The 21,062-nt window shown below is 37.5% G+C and overlaps 1 protein-coding gene across 1 annotated transcript; it reads left to right on the plus strand.

Annotated features, from left to right (window-relative positions):
- Nucleotides 1–9,345: 9,345 nt before the first annotated feature.
- Nucleotides 9,346–17,845, plus strand: LOC106665507 (cytochrome P450 6k1-like). Its single transcript, XM_014391960.2, has 5 exons — nucleotides 9,346–9,466; nucleotides 12,457–13,370; nucleotides 13,481–13,699; nucleotides 17,228–17,467; nucleotides 17,591–17,845. The coding sequence occupies exons 2-5, from the start codon at nucleotides 12,461–12,463 to the stop codon at nucleotides 17,755–17,757; spliced, it is 1,536 nt and encodes a 511-aa protein (XP_014247446.1). The 5' UTR covers nucleotides 9,346–9,466; nucleotides 12,457–12,460; the 3' UTR covers nucleotides 17,758–17,845.
- Nucleotides 17,846–21,062: the final 3,217 nt, after the last annotated feature.

Genomic DNA, 21,062 nt, shown 5'->3' on the forward strand with positions numbered 1-21,062 from the left:
AGCAAATTGTCTGTCCAACACACATCTACGATGACAACACGCAATGTTTGTCACGTGTGTTCGCTCGATGGGAAAATTGTCAATTTTCTCAGGCAACGGGAATTCATCAATTTAACATGAAACAATTTTCCATGTTTTTTATTTTCTTTATATTGTACTAATTTTGTTTATGTTTAACAAGGCCGATTTTTGTAATTATGTTGAATTCATATTTTGTTTATTAGCAGAAAAAACATTATCCTTGTTTTAAGATAAGATTTTGATCCTATTAGTTATAGGCCTTATGCAAAAATTTCCCCCTTCTCCCTGAAGGTTTTTTTGATGCTATTGAAATGCTTTTTCTAAATTTTATGAAATAATAATCCATTTATGTTTTTGTGGCCAAGTTACTTATTTCAATTATTCTTTTTATGTAAGGTCTTGGTTGAGATGAAAAATTAGTGTTTCCAGCGGGATTCGAACACAAGACCTTCGGCTAAATACGCCGCTGCTCTACCACTTGAGCTATCGTGACTTCGACCCACTCGGACTTAATTTTTTTACATTTCCTGCAGGACAAAGGATGCAAGGATTCGGCCGGTGTCGTAACTGCCGTGACCCGATAAGACGAAACCTGTTCCTTATTTCGGAAGCTGCCTGACTTAAGCGGCCGGTATAAGCTCAGGGTTATTAACTTAACGAAGAACCCGTTCAACCAGGAAAACCCGACGCGATTTGTTCCTAAACGATCCTGACTTTGCGGGTCAAAACTAGGACCGAACACGCAAGTTGTAATAATTATCAAGGTTCTGAACGAACACGATATTTTTTTTGAGTTCATGAAGAAATGAAGAATTTACCTTACCATGTGATTTATCCATATTATTCTATTCGGACCAAGGTAAATAAAAGATAAAAGTGCGAATGGAAAGGTTTTTCTGACATTTGAGCCTTGTGGACATGTCGTGCATTTCAAAACGCACTCTCTTTTGTCTTGTGATGCGCTATTGCTTGCTTCACTGTCTTGAGTCAGACCCGCACGATGTAAAAATACCTCCAGGACTGCTATTAGATCCGCCAAAACCGTTGTGAATTGGTAAATATGCCACTGTTCATTTTAAAAAAACATTATCCCTAATTTTTCTTTATAATACCTCGAGCCGGAAGCTATTTATAACTAATAATGATTCGTTTTGTTAAGGCTGAACATGATGTAGCTTACCTTGACATAAATAGAGTAGCAGAAATGGTGTGAATCTCATCGTCGTTGCACCATCGATATGGGTAATTGCTTTCCACATTATAGCTATCCGACTTCAAGATTATCAAACTAGAAAAAAAACACAATGTTTCAGTACGAGTAAATTATAATCATTATATTTAATTAAAATTACGATTTCAATTCACGCCAAAGTTCACGGTTAAGAAGTTTTATTTTTGATGGAAAAAAAAAATTAAATACAAAACGTAATGAAAATGTTGAAACCGTAACACTCTGGTTATTTTATGGTCATCTCACTTGTTTTCATGCTTTCTCACTCATTCCACTCGCNTCTCTATCTATTTATATATTTATCTATCTATCTATCAATCCAACTATCTATTTATCCATCTTTCTATCTATATATCTACCTATCTATTTATCCATCTCTCTCTCTCTCTCTCTCTCTCTCTCTCTCTCTCTCTCTCTCTCTATCTATCTCTCTCTCTATCTATTTCTATCTCTATCTATCTATCTCTATCTGTCAATCTTTCTAGGATCGATTTGTCTTTTTCAGTGACTCTTATCATTTGTGTCTCTCCGACTCTCTCCTTTTAAAGGCTACATTTCTTTTTCCTGCCACGCTCATTCCCTCTCCCTCTCACTCCCGCTATCTCTCTCACTCTCTCTCTCTCTCTCTCACTCTCTATTAAATATCTATCTATTTATATATTTATCTATCTATCTATCTAACTATGTAACTATCTATCTATCTAACTCTCTATCCAACTATCTATTTATCCATCTTTCTATCTATATATCTACCTATCTATTTATCCATCTATCTATATATCTATCTATCTACCTAACTATCTATCTAATTATCTATCTATCTAATTAACTATCTATCTATATATCTACCTAACTATCTGTTTACCAATCAATCTATATATCTATATATCTATATAACTATCTATCTAATTATCTATCTAACTATCTAACTATGTAACTATCTATCCAACTATCTATTTATCCATCTATCTAACTATGTAACTATCTATCTATCTAACTATCGATCCAACTATCTATTTATCCATCTTTCTATCTATATATCTACCTATCTATTTATCCATCTATCTATACATCTGTCTATGCTCTCTCTCTCTCACACACACACACACACACACACACACACACACACACACACACACACACACACAAATACACACACTCTTTATTTTCAACCATCACTCTCTTTCTAAAATAAAATTTCCAATGTGCGATAATTCCTTTCCTTCTCATTCCCCTTCTCTCTTTCCTCTTGCTACTTGATTTTTGCACGATGTTATTCCTATTTGCTTTCATTCTTTATTCGTTATTTTTAAACTCCGCCTTTTCACCAAGTACCACCGTGAACTCAATACGCGGCGTGATCGTGACAGACATCTAGCGGAAAAGCGTACAAAGCAGAGCTAGGCTAGTTCCAAGATGTCCCAGACAACTTTCAATGCCCAGTGCTAAGCATATTAAGTATATTTCTTTGTTAAAATTTATGTGTGCGTTAAATAGTATAAGTGAGTAAGTATATATAATTAGGAGTTAAAAGCAATATTTTTTATAAATATAAAACTAGTTTCACCTTAGCCCAGTTACCTTGGCATCTAAACCCCCTGCCGTTCCTGTTTTTGTTGAAAATGGTTTTAACGAATTATGTCACTTTTTGTTGTGTATGTTTAGAAACAGGTTTGTAGAAACTTCTTGTCTTCTTATCTTCATTTTGCTTACATTTATACTCGTCCAATATATATTGGTGATAACCTGCCTATTTTTTAAACGCAAATCAGGTTTTTATCTATATTCGGCGAAAAGAAGGACTGTAGAAAGTAAGATGGTCAAACTGTAATTAGATTATTTCCAGTTATCTCGTGGTTCTCGGCCTTGTGCAGCCGCGTGAGAAATGACGGCTTAATAATGAATACAACCTGTTTTCCCATATCCAAGAAAGTAACATGTAATAAAGAGAGAAAGGAGGAGAAATTAACATATTTAAAACACTTAAAAAAACATTTGCTTGTGTAATTTGCAATATTTAAGTTTATTTAAAAAATGTATCGTTCGTTAATATATGAACAATTTGGAAATTTTACGCATGACTTGGCACTACTTGGCAAAAAGAATCTTATAGGTGAAAATGTCAAAGCAAATCGCCATCAATTTCACGTTATATCCCAAAAATTACCCATTCTCCAGGCCCTCTACCTCGTCCCTTCCAACTATCAACCCAATTAAGAAAAAACCAAAATAAGAAAAACTTATCCTTTCTAAGAATTCACTATTTGTCGTGGTCCGCTTGACCAATTAATATCATTCAATTAATTAAGGTTTTTATTTGAGATAAAAATCGAGAATCAAATAGATTACACGACATTTGAAAAATGGCAAAAAGGAGGGAAAATTCAAAGGAGGGGTTGAGTTGGGAAGTTAGTGCCCGAGTGGATCGAAGTCACGATAGTGGTAGAGTAGCGGCGTATCTAGCCGAAGGTCGTGGGTTCAAATCCCGCTCGTGACACTGACTTTTTTATCTCAACTACAAACCTTAATTAATTGAATCTTATTAAGAATTCTTAAACTAGAAATAAAGCAGGTTGTTTCTATACGAGCAAATTGTAATCTTTACAATTTCTAATTGTATTCAACAGGACGAAATGGGCGATAGTTGTAGTGTATAAAGAAGTTGGTTGCTTATTCTGTATGTTCTGATTTTAAGCTTACGTACCATACACTCACTCTCTACTGAACCATCAGTTCTCTAGGTTTTTTCCATTTTTCTCTCTTCATCAGTGTTTAAAAATGCAATAAAAATGTGTAACAGTTAATTAATGTAATGAAAACACTAATATTTCTCTCCACTCCAAAGCACTTTGCTTTTACTCCAAATTGCTTTTCCTCTGTCAGACTCTTCCACTTTCTCCTGCTCACCTGCTGCAGTAAATTACTCTCTCTCTCTCTCTCTCTCTCTCTCTCTCTCACTATCTCTCTTTCCTGTAAAATAGGACTTCTTTGCTTTTATCTCAACCTCTGCATGTATCGGTCTTTCTCTCGCATTTGTGAGGATGAAGAAAACTATCGAAAAAAGACAGGCAGTAATAGTAAAAACATAAAAATTGGGATGTAGAACGTGAATATATCTGGATAAATAAATATACGAAGTATAATTAATAAATCTGCTAAGATCTTTGATTAAAACTGGCCAACTTAGGGTAAATTGTAAAATGAACTAATAACACAGAAACAAAAGATAATATAAAATTTATAAATAGCTATAAAATACCAAAATAATTTTGGAAATAATTGGGGTTGTAGAATTCATGAAATCCCATAGTTAAAAACATACACACAAATCTCTCTCTCTCTCTCTCTCTCTCTCTCTCTCTCTCTCTCTCTCTCTCTCTCTCTCACACACACACACACACTTTCTCTCTTTCTACTAAAATAGGACTTCTTTGCTTTTACCTCAATCACTGCATGTATGCCTTTCTTTCTCTTTCGGTTCTCTTTCTCCCTCTCTCTCTCTACAAATTGCTTTTCCTCTGTTCCTGAGACTCATCCTCTTTCAACTGCTCTCCTGCTGCACTAAATTATTCTCTCAGCTCTTCTCTCTCTCTCTCTCTCTCTCTCTCTCTCTCTCTCTCTCTCTCTCTCTCTCTTTCTTTCTTTCTTTCTTTTAAAGAACGCCTTCTTTGTTTTTACCTCATTCTAACATGTCCGTTTTTCTCCCTCCCTCTCGACCCCTCTCAATTTCTCTTTCTCTTTCTCCGTTAGTCTTTCTTACAGTTCTCTTTCTCTCTCTCACTCGTTATCTCCCTCTCTTTTCACCTTTCTTCATTTTATCTCTATTTCTATCTATTTAGCTCTAGATCTCTATTTCTATTAAAGATCAAAGAAGTCCTCAAATATACATTGGTTCCCAGTTGATCAGTCTCTACCCCGCCCCTTCAAAGATTAAAAAAATATTAAAGAAAGATTAAAAACCCTCGTTTTTTGCGTTTTTCCGGTTTGCTGCCTCACCATGTTTCTAAAGAAAAGACTGTCAAAAATTTGGACTCTGTTAAAAAAGGCGGCCTGTATTTCAATAAAGTTGGTAACTTGGCATAGAAAATTTTTTTCTTTATATGTAGTTTTTTAAATATTAATCATAAATGGTTTTATTTTGCTGAAGATTCAAATTTAAGTTTGCATCACATGCCAATTCCAACGATGCAAGGGCCCTTCTTGTGTGAATATTTAAAAATCAATCAAGTCCGATATCGAGGTTTTTGACTTTATTATAACCCACAAGTAAAATATTTTCATCAATTAAGTCGATAAGAAAAAAAATGCTTAGTTTCTTTTAAAACGCTTCTTTCGTCCTGCGACAAAGGAAAAATTTGCTCCTAAGCTACTACGCCTCTGCATCTTCGGAAGTTCTGAAGGAATCAGACATGCAATATTTTTTTAGGTGAAAGAAAGAATTTATAATAACGACTCTCAAAAGTTTATAAACATAAAAATGTAGAAAAATTTATCTGAACTTGGCAATTTATTCCATAAGATGTATCAGTAAAAAAAATTTCTTGTACGTTAGGTACGATCAAAAAATTTAAAAAAAAAAAAACATTTATATAATGAATTAAGAATGTAAAACATTTTAAAAAATGAGAATTCTGAACTTTGTTCGCTTCAAGTCTAAGTTAAAAAAAAATTGCATATGGGGTAAAAGGATATCCATAGAGAAATAAATTTGTATGATTGTTGGAGCATAAAAAAAAATAATCGAAATAGACTTTTAAAGCTTCTTTTGGAAATAATTGTGTAATGTTTTTTTCTCCATGATTACCTCGCCAAGTAAAGGTTTACAATTTAATTAAATATTTAAATAGAAGTTTTGTTGATTAATAATCCTTACAAAATCAATCATCAAAATCAAGTCGGTTGGCTATAGGTGAAATAAAAATTTTAAAAATGGCATAAAAATGCATTAAAACAAAGGAAATTTAAGACAAATGTGTCTTTACTTACCGAACCGCAGGTGATGACTGGAGGGCTTTTACCCCTTGGAACTTGGCAAAGAGAATGCTAGAATAACGGCACTTAACCCGGACAATGTTCTTTACATACTAATTGGAAAGAAGGCGAACTTAAAGGAACTGGAAGATGTTACGTGTGGACAATAGGAAAGGAGAGAAACAGCTCGTGGTGAGAGTAGTGGGTCCGTTTGTTCAATGGGCCGTGTTTCCCCCCGAACTGATATGAAAACAAAGGCTTTTTTCTTTAATTTACTTTATACTCATAATTAAAATTAAAAAGTTGTTCATTAAGCCGTGAAAAAATTCTCTTTTTCTTTTGTGAAACGTAAATTCCATATAAGCAACAGGTCGTTATATATATAAATTAGGTTCATTCTAGAATAATTTTCGACAAATTTTAGTTTGTTCAATAAAAGTAATCATTCAAATTAATTATTATTTTTATCTAAGGTTTTTGGTTGAGATGAAAAAGCTAGAGCGGGATTCGAACCCACGACCTTCGGCCCAATACGCCGCTGCTCAAATCAAATGAGAAGCAAATATGGAAAAATACTAATTACGTAAATCGACTGTACCATTTCGAATTAATTTCCACACCCAGGAATATTTGTGTTAAAAAACCTAGCAAATCGAGGGCTCCAAAAAAAGAAGAATTTTGAAAATATGGGTTGTGGTGAGGGGATTCTGAACGGAACTTTATGGATCCAAATTTTTCCAAAATTAAAGCATAAACTATGTTACATTAAAAAATGCGTTTAATGCGTAAAACTGTATATGTAAGAACTTTGTATATAAAATTAAAGAAAACAACATATATAATGTTTTATTTATTTTGAGGCCATCAAAAAAATTAACGTGTTATAAATTTTTTTATATTTTTTTTTAAATTGTAAAGAAAAATGCGGGGAGAGAGAAGAAAAATGAATAAGGACAAAAGAAAAAGAGTGTTTGAAAGGGAAAGAAAGGTAGTGGCAAAACAGAGAAACAGATGTGAGGAAAGAGAGATTAAAAGTGAAAGAGAAAGTAGCAGAAAAATTGAACAAGAAGAAAAAAAATTCAAGTAAAAACTTCGAAAGAAAAGAGAGAGTGAATTCTGAAATTTAAAAAAAAATAAAGAGGGAGAGAGAAGAGTAATTCAGATAAAAGGAAATTAAAAGTGAAAGAGAAATAGTGACATAAAGAAGGAGCAAGAAACGAGAAATAGGTATAAAAAATGTAAAGATAAGTAAAAAATGTGCGATTGATTAAATTGTCGAAGACGGAGAAAAAGAAAGAGACGACGGAAAGTAGAGAAAGGGAGAGAGAGAGAGAAGACATTTAAAAGTGAAAGACAGGTAGTGGCAGAAAGAGGGCGCAAACATTGAAATAATCCTATTATTGCTGCCAATTGAAAGAGATATTAAGTTCATAAATTTTTATAAAACATGGAGAGAGAAAGAAACAAGAGAAAGTGAGAGAGAGATAGGGGGTAAAAAGAGAGGGTGTGGCTAGATGGTATATGAGANGAAAGAGAGAGAGATAGAATAAAAGTGAAAGAGAGATAGTGTCAGAAAAGGGAGCAATTGATAAAATGGTGAGAGAGGCTGATAGAGATAGAAATAGAGAGAGAGGGGGGGAGAGAGAGAGAGAGGGTGAGAGAGACAGACAGAGAGAGAGAGAGGGGGGTGAAATGAAAAACGGTGTGGTTAGGTGGTATATAAGAAATTTAAAGAACCAAAGTTATTAAGAAAAATATTGATTGATGACGTGTCAGCGAGACAATTACAAAACAGATATGAAAAAAAGAAAATATCCTGTCAGAGGTAGAAATGTCGAAGGAGAGAATAAAGTTAAAAGTGAAAAAGAGACAGTGGCAGAAAGACGGAGCAGGTATAAAAAAATTGAAGTGATCTTTTTATTTACGATTATTTATAGAGAAACTGAATGAACTGGAGAGAGCGAGAGCAAGAGAGAGAGATAGGATAAAAGTGAAAGAGAGATAGTGTCAAAAAAAGGGAGTAATTGATAAAATTGTGAGAGAGGCTGATAGAGATAGAGAAAAAAAAAATATTGTGAATGAAAGGTGAAGGTTTAGCAAATATAAGAGAAATTTAAACAACCTGGTTGCAAAGAAAAATATTTTTTGATAAACAGTGATCGAACAGTTAAAAAACAGATATGGAAGAAGAAAAAATTACACTGGCAGAGGTCGAAATGTCGAATGATAGAATAAAATTAAAAGTCAAAAAGAGACAGTGGCTGAAAGAGGTAGCAAGGATCAAACAAAAGTTGAAGTGATCTTTTTATTTATGTTTATTTAGAGAGAAATTGAATGTATTGGAGAAAGCGAGAGAGATAGAATAAAAGTGAAAGAGAGATAGTGTCAGAAAAAGGAAGCAATTGATAAAATTGTGAGAGAGGCTGATAGAGATAGAGAAAAAAATGATATTGTGAATGAAAGGTGAAGGTTTAGCAAATATAAGAGAAATTTAAACAATCTGGTTGCAAAGAAAAATATTGTTTGATAAACAATGATCGAGACAGTTAAAAAACAGATAAGGAAGAAGAAAAAGTTACACTGGCAGAGTTCGAAATGTCAAACGATGGAGTGAAATTAAAAAGTAAAAGAGAGATAGTGGCAGAAAGAAGGAGCAATTTCGGGAGTGATTGATAAAATTGTCAAACACGCAGAATGAAATAAAAGAGAGAGCAAAGGAAAGAAAAACATATATTTTAGAAGAAATACCATGTTATGACCAAAACTTGGCACCGCTTACTTACGCTCTTTTCATCAAATAGACGCATTTTTTCCTCACAAATATAAATAATAGCAGCGACCAGAAGAAAAAAATTCTGTGGCATTATTCCACAAAAATCCACCGTTTTGAGAAAATTACTCATTATTGGTGTTAAATGTTCAAAGAATAATTTTAAAAACCTACTACGTAAATGAAAATGTATATAACGTCTCATACATGCTTCCGAAATGTTCCCTACTCAAGTTCTATAACAATTAACTGATAAGAATTTAAAAATTGTATTTGCTTTCAACTCGTTCTTCCACTGATAAAAGCCTTCCAATAATTTTCGCGGTAAAAGTGGGGAGAAAGGAAAAGGCAATTTAACTCAAATATTGTTGAGCCACTGTGAAGATTATCAGCTGTTAGGAGAATTTTATTCAATGCGGCCCTGTGAGATAACAATTCCCAACGAAGGACGTACAATCTTATAATAAAAGCAGGTAATAAATGACATTATACAAGTGATGCTTACTGCTTAATTTTGTCATGAGTATTAGTTGTAATTTTAAACGAGAAGTTCGTACTGTTTCTTGTCTAAATTTACATGCTTTGAATACTCATAGTTTAGCCTGTACAATAAAATTTATTCACTTCACTCATGATTGATCATTGATATCGATTATACGAAAATATTGTATATCAATATGATAATAAATTAATTATTTCGATTTTTTTCCACAAAGGGCTAAATATAGTTTAATAAATTGTTTGGAAATTAATTATCTAAGTGCGTATCATCCATCGAAGTGAGTTGAGATAAGGAGACCGAGGTCATTTGATTGAAATCCATGTCGCACCCATACACTAACATGGAAAAAATTCCACCCACTTGTAATAAAACTTGATTTGTATATACTTTTATATATTAATCAAAGTTGAACGCTTTTTATCATTTGATAATTGAGTCTTTGTCTAAAAATTGCTAAGGAAAATGAAAAAAATAAAATAAAAAGACGGACATATAAAATTTGTTTTAATTATGTTTTACGTTTTTAATAATCATTTCAATATCGCATATTTCCTCTTCTTGCCTTAATTACATCTCGAAGACGCCACGGCATACTTTCTATCAGTCTGGAAATATCTCCTTGCTGGAGGTTAGCCCATTCTTTACGAAGAGTCCTTTCAAGATGGTGGAGTTATCAGGAGGATGGACGTGCTCTAATTCGTCTTTTGAGGTTATCCCATAAATGTTAGATGGGGTTCAAGTATGGTGAGGCAAAGACCCTGATGTTATGCTGTTGAAGGTTTGTTCCATGCGAGCTACATGTAGACGGGTCTCTGATTGACTAGAACACACAGGTGTCTCTGGTATCTCTGATTTCATGGAGGATAGGCAACGCATTATGTAAAATTTCAACCACATAGTCACGGCCACTCGCTATGTGGACCCTCCACAAACAACACCTAACTATGTGCAACTCTCCATTGAAATTCCCGCCCACACCATCACTGAGCTGTTGAAAAGGTCGACTCTGGGAAAAATAACAGTCTTCGTACCATTCATTTCGCCTTCTCCATACTCTTTCAAGCCGATCTGGAGATCGTAGAGCAAATCTACACTCATCTCTAAAAGGTACAGCAGACCAATCGTCTAAAGACCAATGGCTGTGTTCTCGAGCAAATGCGAGCCGTGCAACTCTGTGTTCTGGTCAATTTTGGTCCTCCTACGGGGCGAAAAGCCTTCAGTTCATACTAATTTAATCTTCTTCGAGCAGTGTGTTCAGAAATTTGGACACCTCGAACTTCCTGGAGCTGATGAATCGCTTGAACAACAGTAAGTTGCCGTTTTTGCAAAATTCTCACAATCAAAAAAGTCCTGTGGTTCCTCTAGACGTCTAGAAGACCCTAGAGCGTCCAGAACCGGGTCTTCTATGGTAGGATCCTGTTTCTGGAAAACGTGGCGTCTCGCAGTTTCGTGGGGAACTCCGATGGCAACTCATACCAGTATCAATGAGTGCCACACCACGCGCAGCATCCTCAGAACTAAGTGGCATTTTTAAGTTAAAAAATTGAAATTAAGAAAACAAAGATGAAAAGTAAACAGTTTTTTTTTTTTGGGGGGGGGATTTACACTGGCATATTACACATGAAGTTTTCTATTTTCATTTTACTGTCGAGCGGGATCTGCCGACCAGGACCAGGTCCCCGCCGCGCGCCCGCACCCACTCATTCAGCTCCATCATCTTCTCATCTTCTAAATTTTCATGGTTGAAGATAATCAAAAAGAAACCTTTATCGACTTTAAAAATCCATAGATTATGTTGAAAGCTGATGGATTGTTGCTTATTAGGACAGATTCTAGGTTTATTGGTTTGGAAATGTTCTGGACTTTACTCAGATTTTTTAGCAGTTTGTCTCTTTCATTTTCGTATTCTGGACATTCAAAAATTATGTGGGAAGGATTTGAAGGGCAATCGCAAGTGGGACAGTTCGGAGACGATGCCAAACCGATTCTCTTCTTGTAGCTACCCCATAGGCCATGATTTGTCTTCAGTCTAAAAATAGTAGAATAGAACTCCTTTGACATTCCTTCTGGGCTATCGCCTTCCGAAAACCATGGTTTTTTCTTGAGCTCAGGGAACAGTGACCTGTAATAATTGCCAACATTTGATGCGTTGTATTTTTCTTGCAACAGATTTCTACAAAACTTTTCCAAAAAGTTTTTCCCGACATCTTTAGGAATTTTAATGTCAAGGGTTGGACCTGATGTTGCAGCCTCCTTTGCAAGTGCGTCCACCGTTTCATTTTGCCATAAGCCTGCATTCCATTCACCCAACACAATGCCGCCCTTTTTCCCATGATTTTTGTCTCAAGCATTTTCCTACAGATTTGGGCAAAAATATAGTTTCTGCAAGTAAACAGTTTATTGCTGTAGAATTCATATGAGACTGAATAAATATTTTAAATTCAATAAAAAGTATACACTGAAAAATCCTTTATCCTCGTTTTGGATTAAGGATTAAGTGTGTTTACCTCTAATTGATATTCCCAATATACAACATAGCATAAACAAATATTTATTGGTAAAAACAATGAGACAAATTAAGGGGAGAATTTTCTTATATCGAGAAAATTTTAAAAAAATTGTCTCGACCATTTGACGTTGAATTCTCACAATTTCGTAAAAAATGTTTAAATTTTACCATTTTATTTGTTAGTAAAAGAGGCGTCAATGAATTCGGCCATGAAAATAAATAATGCCAATGTTTCCTTTCTAGTAGATCACTTTAAATCACTTTATCTGTATACTTTGAAGTTGAATGGTATGACACTGAACGAAAAATTTGTTTAGAAGTCTAAATATTTTTGTTGGCCTTTGTAGTACAAAAAATTGCAATTTTTTAATATATTTTAAAAGTATATAAAACTAGAGTATAACCAAGATGAAATTAAATATATACCAATGCTTAATATGTTTGTTTTTTAGAATCATGTCGCAGACTTTTTACGTCTTGCTCGCTCTGTTCGGAGGACTGCTGTATTACTTATATTTATGGGGGAAAAAGAAGCACAGTTATTGGGCAGAAAGAGGAGTCAAGTATGTGGAACCGGTGCCGTTTTTTGGTCAGCTCCTGCCCGTTTTCCTGTTGAAAAAAGGAGTCGGACAAGTACCTCTGGAAATTTACAGGGCTTACCCGAACGAAAAATTGGTCGGATACTACAACTTCACCGACCCCGGCGTCGTCGTTAATGATCCCGAGCTGATAGAAAAGATAACGATAAAAGATTTCCAACATTTTGTGGACAGGCCGCATTTCGGTTTGGACGAGGAGAGCGTCTCGTCCAAAGCGCTGTTCAACTTGTTAGGGAAAGAATGGAGGACGGCCAGGTACAAAATCAGCCCAGCTTTCACGACCGGTAAGCTCAAATTGACTTATCAGACCATGGACCGATGTTCCGACGTTCTGATCGAGAACATAAGAAAAAAGACTAAAAACTGCGAAATAAAACCACTTCTGGTTAATTATGCAATCCACACCATTACAACCGGTGTCTACGGCGTAGAGATCAAAGACGAAAAGACCGTGAAAGACTTTGCCGAAATGGCGGATCTTTTGTTCTTTTCTGGAAAATTGACTATTTTCCGTCAGTCCTTTCTCAGATTCTTTCCAAAAACCTCACGCTTTTTGGGTTTGAAATTTTTCAACGGTGATTGTGAGGAATACTTCAAATTCATGCTCGAGTCGACATTCGAACAAAGAAAACACTCCAAATTGCATAATAATGATTTCGTAGATTTTCTTCTGAAGCTTAAAAACAAAATAAAGCTAGAAGCCATCGAAAAAGATTCCGAAGATAGTTACCTAAATCTTGACGAATCTGGAGAAATAGACACCATAGGTATTTAACATTCTCTTAGATCACTTATTGAGTACAAGTTTTAAATTTATTATTCATAATGAACATATTTTATAATTGTAGCATTAAAAGCTGACTTTTTTATTTAATAGAATTTACCGATCAATTTATCAACGGAATGGCTGAGCAATTCATCCTCGCAGGAGTTCTCCCTCTGGTGCAGGTGGCCCTCTACTCTATGTTCGAACTCGCCTTACATCCAGACTGTCAGGAAAAGGCGAGGAAGGAAGTGAGAGAAGTAAAAGAAAAGCACGGAGGATACACGTACGCTGCCTTGAAGGAAATGACCTACCTGGATTGCTGCCTATCCGGTATGTACCTTAAAATGTCCAATACACCTGGTTTACCTTGGAATGATTAACTGAAGTTTAGCGAACATTTTCTCTATTTTTCCTTCTCTTGGATCTCCTTTATAATTTGGAGGAAGAAAAAAATACAAGGAAGCTCTTGAAAAGAAGAATAACACCAAGGGTTGGTTGGTTATGTAGGAGGAGGCAGGATCATAGGTCATATTGGGCAATCTCCATTATTATATCGAGCTTGTCGTTAGGCTTTTGTTAAGCATAGATCATCACAGCAGAGGGCTTGTTCTACTGTTTCATCTTCTTCTTGTTTCAGCTACCACAAGTCTATGCAAATGCCATTCTACAATGTCCAGTCAGCAGTCCAACTCATCATTCTAATCATCATCTAATCTAGCATGTCATATGTTTAGTAGTTTTACCGAATTTCTGCGATGGTCTTTTTTTTACCCATCCACCTCCCAGCCGTACCTAAGGGAGACCCCATACCGGCGGACCACGGCCACTAAATTAATTCATATTGGATGCAAGTTTAGGAGATCTTATTGTGCTTAACGGCTTCCTTCGGCCTTGCCCTGAAAGGGAAGACCTAAGGAAGGAGGGAAATATTTTTCTTATTATTAATTTACCTAAACTAATAAGTCTCCCCCTTGCTGGTTAATCCTTTTGAATACACTTTCTAATAAAGATATATATACGATATTTTAATAAATTATTAATAAATATGGGTACAAGGAGTAACCAGCTCGGAATTAAAAATTCAGGGAAACGCTAAGATCTAACAAGTAACTTAGTTATCATAGGAAGAAAAAAGAAAAAAGAAAGAAAGAAAAAGCTAGTCAGGTACTTTATCTCGGCTAACAGGCTTGAGGACCTCAAAGGTCCTCTTTTCTTTAACCAGTTCGTTGAGGGTCTGTGGCCAAGTGTGGCGGAAGAGGAGCTTTACGGGTTCCCTCGCACTCTCAAGGAGGGGGCAGTTGAATAGTCTGTGCTGGGCACTGTCATCAACTCCACAGTCGGGACACAGTGGACTGTTGGCTCTACGGAATCGGTGTAGGTAAGCGTTGAAATTTTCGTGACCTGTCATTATTTGTGTGATCCAGAAATCTGGTTGAAACCACTTTGCTCTTGCTCGGTTCTCAATACTGGGTACTCAACTCGTGGGTTACCTTGGTGCTTCTGTCCCATTTTTACTGCCACGAGTTGTCTATCCAAACTGTAAGGATCTCCCGGATCTGCTTTCTAGGTGCAGTTCGTAGCTATTCATCCAAATTTACCGTTGTTGGCTTCTTTCCATCTTTTAGCTGTCGGATTGCAATTCTACTTGTGGAGGACAATGTCTATTGGTGCAGCGGAAGAGAGGACTTGGAGGGTGTGAGTAGGGGCTGTCCTATAAGCTTTGGTCGTTCTCAGGAGCGCTATTCTTTGACTCTGCTCGAGGATGCTTCTACTCCTGCTTTGCAATTTTGTTCCCCAAGCTGCTCCTCCGTACGTAGCATTGGGCAGATATACGCTTTTGTAAGTGGTGGAGAACGCCCTTGGACTCAGGTCCTCATAGTCCTTTGATGCACATTTTTGCTTCTGGCCTTGAATACAATCCCTTACATAGAAGGACGTATTTTTAGCCCGTATGATGGATCTACATTTTGGGCAGTTTCTGCGATAGCTGTCCTGATTGAACTTTATTTGGCCAGTTTATCGCCCTCCTGTTGCCCTTCTGTTCTGTACCCAAACAATGGTAATTTTTGTTGTTGTCCCAAATATCCAAATGCAGCCTTGATGGCGTGCCAACCTCTCTAAAGCACAAGCTGGATTCGTGTCTGCCTCCGGGTCGGTAGGGGACGGCGGGTGCTTTATCAGAGGCACACGAGGGTTAGGGTACCAGATCCGGTCTGCATAGAGGGGGAAGGGTGCATAACCATCTGTACCCGGGGTAGCAGAAATGTGGCAAAGTCCAGCCCCTGCTACAATGGGAACGGACTCGTAGTGGTTAGTGGTGAGGCTCCTGGCGAGAACTTAGGGAAGAAGCTGTTCTTCTATTTGTGACCTCCGCCCGAGCAATTGCGTATGGCCTCCTTTATAAACCCGGCCTCATGGGATACGAAGGATCGGACCATCGAAGCGGATACCGTTGAGGACGTTCAGACTACTCTGACGGAATCCCTCGAATGCGTGAGAAGTGGCAAACGGGAACGGATAATGGTCGGTGGTGCCTGCACGAATGGCGTCCTTTACCGAAGGCAGTCTTCTCTAGGGGGTGGTTAGCAATTCCACTTTAAACAAAACCTCGGCCGGAGCGGATCCGGAAATTCTTACGCTAGAGAAGCCACCACACTCTAGGAGATAGAGCGGCCTTTTCTGCCTAGGGAGTGCGGAGTATTTCAGCCACCTTGGGTAGCCCTTGACGCGCGGCATTCGGTTCGATGCTTAATGCGGACCCAAACACTCGAAATGGGCAAGCGGGGAGTGAGGTCCGTCTTGGTCCCTCGGGACTGGGGCGGCTTCTACACCAACGCTCGCGGCTGTAACACACGTCCGGTCGCGAGGGGAGATGCGTCAGCTCTCATCATTAGAATCAAAACTCCCGTATGGCCAAACGGCTAGGTATGTTAAAGATCCTCATTGTCCTTTTCAGGAGTATTTGGACCGAGTATTTGAGAACGTTATGTCCCAAATGTCTGACAGGGCTTGATGTAATCCCGAACGACTCAGGGCTTTACCCTCGATTATGTAGTTTCTTTAAGTGCCACCTGGCGGTCCGAGTTGTTATATTCTTTTGTTGGTAATAGTCAGCCTTTTGATCTTCCTTATGCAGTGTTCAATAACTAGTCTCCACCTGAAATGCAATGCTATATTGCTCAAGGCTTATATTAGTTTTTGGTTGAATACCACGTCTAAGAGCTATCTTATACCAGATATAGTTGGCACTAACTCGTTTCCTTTGTCCCAAATTGTTTTATCTGGTATTCTCTAGAAACTTCTCTCCTGAAATTAATTCCGAAGCTTTAGATGTCCTAGTTGTCCTGCGAATTATGGTTTTAGCTTTTATGTTGATGGTATATTTAGAAAGACTTTCAAAGCAGCAGAGCTGATAGGTCGTTGATGCTCCAGTAATGCCCAGATATATTAGCATCTGAGCAGTAATGAGGATACTGCTTTCGGCTGTAACGTCATCGTCTATATAACCATTGATCCGTAGGTTCTCATGGGTCAAACAACCGCTATGTATAACCATAGACATCTTTGGATTTAATCCTAAGTTCTTCCCACGAAGTTTACCTTTTGTACTTACTCCCATGTCTATGTAAAGCCCACCAGGTGTTCTTCGGCACAACTCGCGCCTATCTTTCGGAGGTTCTCATACACATTATGTAGCCATCTTAAAAGAGGTTTTCACTTATCACTTGGACGTCTCTCATGAACCGTCCACGGTGTTTGATCCATGCCCATCCTTTATAGGTAGGAACACCAGTTACAGTTAGAAAAGCCGAGAAAAACTTACAGATAACGGATTTCATTTCAAGCGAAACGTTTTAGAAATCATGAGGATGCACTCGCTGGTGGAAAACCTGGAAAGAATCTGCACCAAAGACTATACTACACCAGACGGATTGGTCATAGAAAAAGGCACTACGGTCATGATACCCATTAAGGAAATGATCATGGATCCAAAATTCTTTCCGAATCCGGACGTCTTTGATCCTGAAAGATTCTCCCAAGACAGCAGCATCCCTTCAGTCTTTCTTCCCTTCGGTGCAGGACCAAGGATTTGCATAGGTTCGTTAAGAAATTATTTGAACATTTTGCAACTGATTTATTTTATTTTTTTTTTTTTGGTAATAAGGAAATCAACTAAAAAAATAGTTTTTCGATTAATTAATCAATGTTTTTCATATTTAGGCATGAGATACGCCAATCTGCAGGTCAAATCCGCTTTGGCGAAAATCATTGGAAGTTTCAGCTTCAAACCTGGTAAAGGGGTGGGCACAAAGCTCATATTCGGTACGCTGTCTTTCGTGCCTATTTTGCAAAATAAAATTATTATTGATTTCACACCCCTTGAGTAGCCTCCACGACATAAGCTTCTTGTGAGTTTGTTAAAATTAAAGGAAAATATGTTTAACCTAGTGTCAATAAAAAGTGTAAAAATGAGAATTAATTGTAAATTAAAATAAATATAAGTACTATTTTTTTAAGTATATTCGCTTTCTTTCGTTTGATGTAAGTTTGGCATAAAATGGCGCTGCATGGCATAAAATGCGATCGAGTTTGGTCTGAAAGCTCAAAAACATCCTACCCTGTAGTCGTACTCATCCTCGAGTTCTACCAGACCAAGGACTTTAGAGTATGGGCCGTAATCCTGTCTTTTGTACAAGGCGAATGCGGGAGTTTCTCAGGGCAGCGTCCTCAGTCCGTTACTCAGTGAATACTGTTGAAATCCTTTCTCTTCCCGACACCCCAAAGTCCCACATATTCTTTTCATTTACTAAAATGTCATCCTCAACCTTGGGCTGTATCTAGGCGAACAACTGACCTCGAATCTCTATGCACGATTAAAAGGCAGAACTAAATCCACGATACCAATTACTTAAAATTTTAAGTAACAAATCAAAACTCTCCTTCCGTAACAAAATACTCATAGAAGATACAGAATGGACATGGCATCGAAATATGGGGTTCAACCAAACCTTCTAATCTCCACAGAATCCAGACCCGACGATCATGAATCCTAGTTTCATAATAAAAGACCTGTTGAGTTTCCAACCGCACCATTCATCCCGACCTAAAATACAAAGTTTTACACTAACCTCCAATCCTACTCTAATTCTCATGTACAACAAATTTCCTCCCGATCTCTTCCCAATAATCCTCTTGGTTGCTCCTCAGAGGGTGAAATCCTGCGAGAATGAATTGGTTGGTCTAAAATGGTTATACACCACAACGGTCAGACTTCTGGTCACAAATGGAGCTCTAGCATGGCGTAGAAAGTTAGCCCCAAGGGCTTAGTATGTTACAGATGAATCAAAGATGGAACAAGGAGTAGGTGTAGGGGTAAAAGGGTCGAACCCCTAATTTTCCTAGCTGAAACCTTCATATCCGGGAACCTTCTCCTTGTTCCATATTCGATTCATCTGTGTACGATACTAAGGCCCCTTTCTGGAACTTGGGGGTAACTTTCTACACCATGCTAGAGATCCATATGTGACCAGAGGTCTAACCATGTGGTGTAGACCAATTATTTTAGAAACAATTGCATAAGGAATAGAGATGGCATAGCCGTACTGACCTCTAACCCAAACCCTGGGGTTGCTTGGGAAGATCTAGAGGGATATATCGCATGCATAGTGGATTGGTGGACAATGGAAAATGAAGAAAAACGAAAGCAATTACGTCCATGTCACATTTACACTCCGAAGCAAATCTCTACTCACAATATACTACAACCGACTGCTTTTGTTACCTTGGGTTCCAGCTAGACGCTTAACGTGGAATCAGCATACACGATTAACCTAAACGACAAACGATAAGACCTAAACAGACGGTACGGTTTACTCTACATACTTATAGGACGACGAAAAACAAATATATAATTTACAAAACGCTACTACAACCGATTTGGATTTACGGGATAAAACTGGGGACGACACCCTTAAGTCTTTCAATACCCAACGTCTCCAATCCTTTCAGTCTAAAGTCTTCACATCAATTGTAAATGCTCCTTTTTATATGCCCAATACTACCCTCCACCTTAAAATCGCATATATACAAAACATAATTCCTCAAAATTTACCAAGTTCCATTCTCTCCTATCACCTCAATAATTGTGACCAAGCATTGTCCAGCAAAATCTATCCCTACAATCACATGAGACGTCTCAAGAGGAAAATATATCAGTGTTCATCAAAGTACATATTGAAACCAAAAATTGCAGATTGTAATAAATATTTGGAAAAAATTAGTTAAGAGAGAGATTTGAGGAAGAGGAAGACAGTGATATTTTTTGGATTTGGGTTTATAAAGGCTCAAATCAGCACATGTACATAAGTACATGAAAAACATTTGCCGAGTTGAGCCTATTAGCTTCTCGCTAGCCCACGGAAGTTCCATTTTTTCCTATTTTCAGTAAATTTCTGGCAAACTCGAGAATCACCCACTCCGGGTTGGCAGTCCAGGGTCAGACCTCGATCTTAACCATCCAGCCTCTAAGGTTGTGCTGGGGGTGGGGGGTGCTGTCATCAGCTAGGTCAATTTCCAACACATGCAGTTTCAAACTCATTCATATTCACGTTCAGTTTTAGATACATTCACTACTCTTTACACATCATTCATTTAGGTGGTGGACATGTATTGTACAACTAACCTAACTGAGGGTCGATGGGGAACTCGATATTCTTCACATCAAACATTAACGCTAATAAATACATTCACTCTTAACAGAACCATTACATAAGGTATAACTCACTTAAATGAGGGTTGATGGGGTATTCGATATTCTGCCATCTAACCTCTCACATCACAAATTCACGCTAATAAATACATTCAATCTCACTAGGTACAACTGTTATTACTATATACAATAGAACAATCCCGTTTCCTGTTACGCCTTGCTCAAGCAAAATCGGGCGGCGTTCCTGAGCGCTCTTTTTATGGAACCAAGGAATTGCATCTGTCCATTAGAAGAGACACATCGAGAAACCTTTCTCTGCATGCGGACAGATACGCGGGCTTTGGCCTAAAAGTAAGTGTCTGCGTGTCAACCTCGCAGGCCATCCTTAATCGGGTGAGGATGACGCTTCTTCTACACGTCAGATCCTCCGAGGGCCAGCCACCGGCAGTGCTCTTGATACGCAAGAGCTTCTCTGTCGATCCGGTCCATTAAGACAGATGAAATCTTATAGACAAAAAAAATGTAAAACTAAGTTAGTATCAAGGGTCGGACTACCACAGGGCAATGTGCTCGGACCACTCTTGTACCTCCTCTGCACATCAGACATCCCATCCACACCTTCTACTGTCCTTCCATCCTTCGCCGACGATACAGCCGTACTTTCGTCCAATCCCGATCCTGAAAAAGCTTCGGAGGAGCTCTAATCACACAAACATCGGATTGCGGAGAAGAAAAATTAATGAAAACAAGTGCACCCATTCTACATTTACCCTCCGAAGCAAAACACCCTATTCGCAAAGCTGACTGCGTATGATACCTCTATCTTGGCTCACGACTGACGTGGAAACAACACATCCAAATAAAAAGGCAGGAACTGAATAGACGATTCGGACTGTTCTATAAACTACTCGGACGCAAATCTAATTTGTCGACAAAAAACAAACCAACACTGTACAGAACACTACTGAAACCGATTTGGGAAAC

Source organism: Cimex lectularius, unplaced genomic scaffold, assembly GCF_000648675.2.
Source record: "Cimex lectularius strain Harlan isolate CLEC.00 unplaced genomic scaffold, Clec_2.1 scaffold331, whole genome shotgun sequence".
Classification (NCBI taxonomy): Eukaryota; Metazoa; Arthropoda; class Insecta; order Hemiptera; family Cimicidae; genus Cimex; species Cimex lectularius.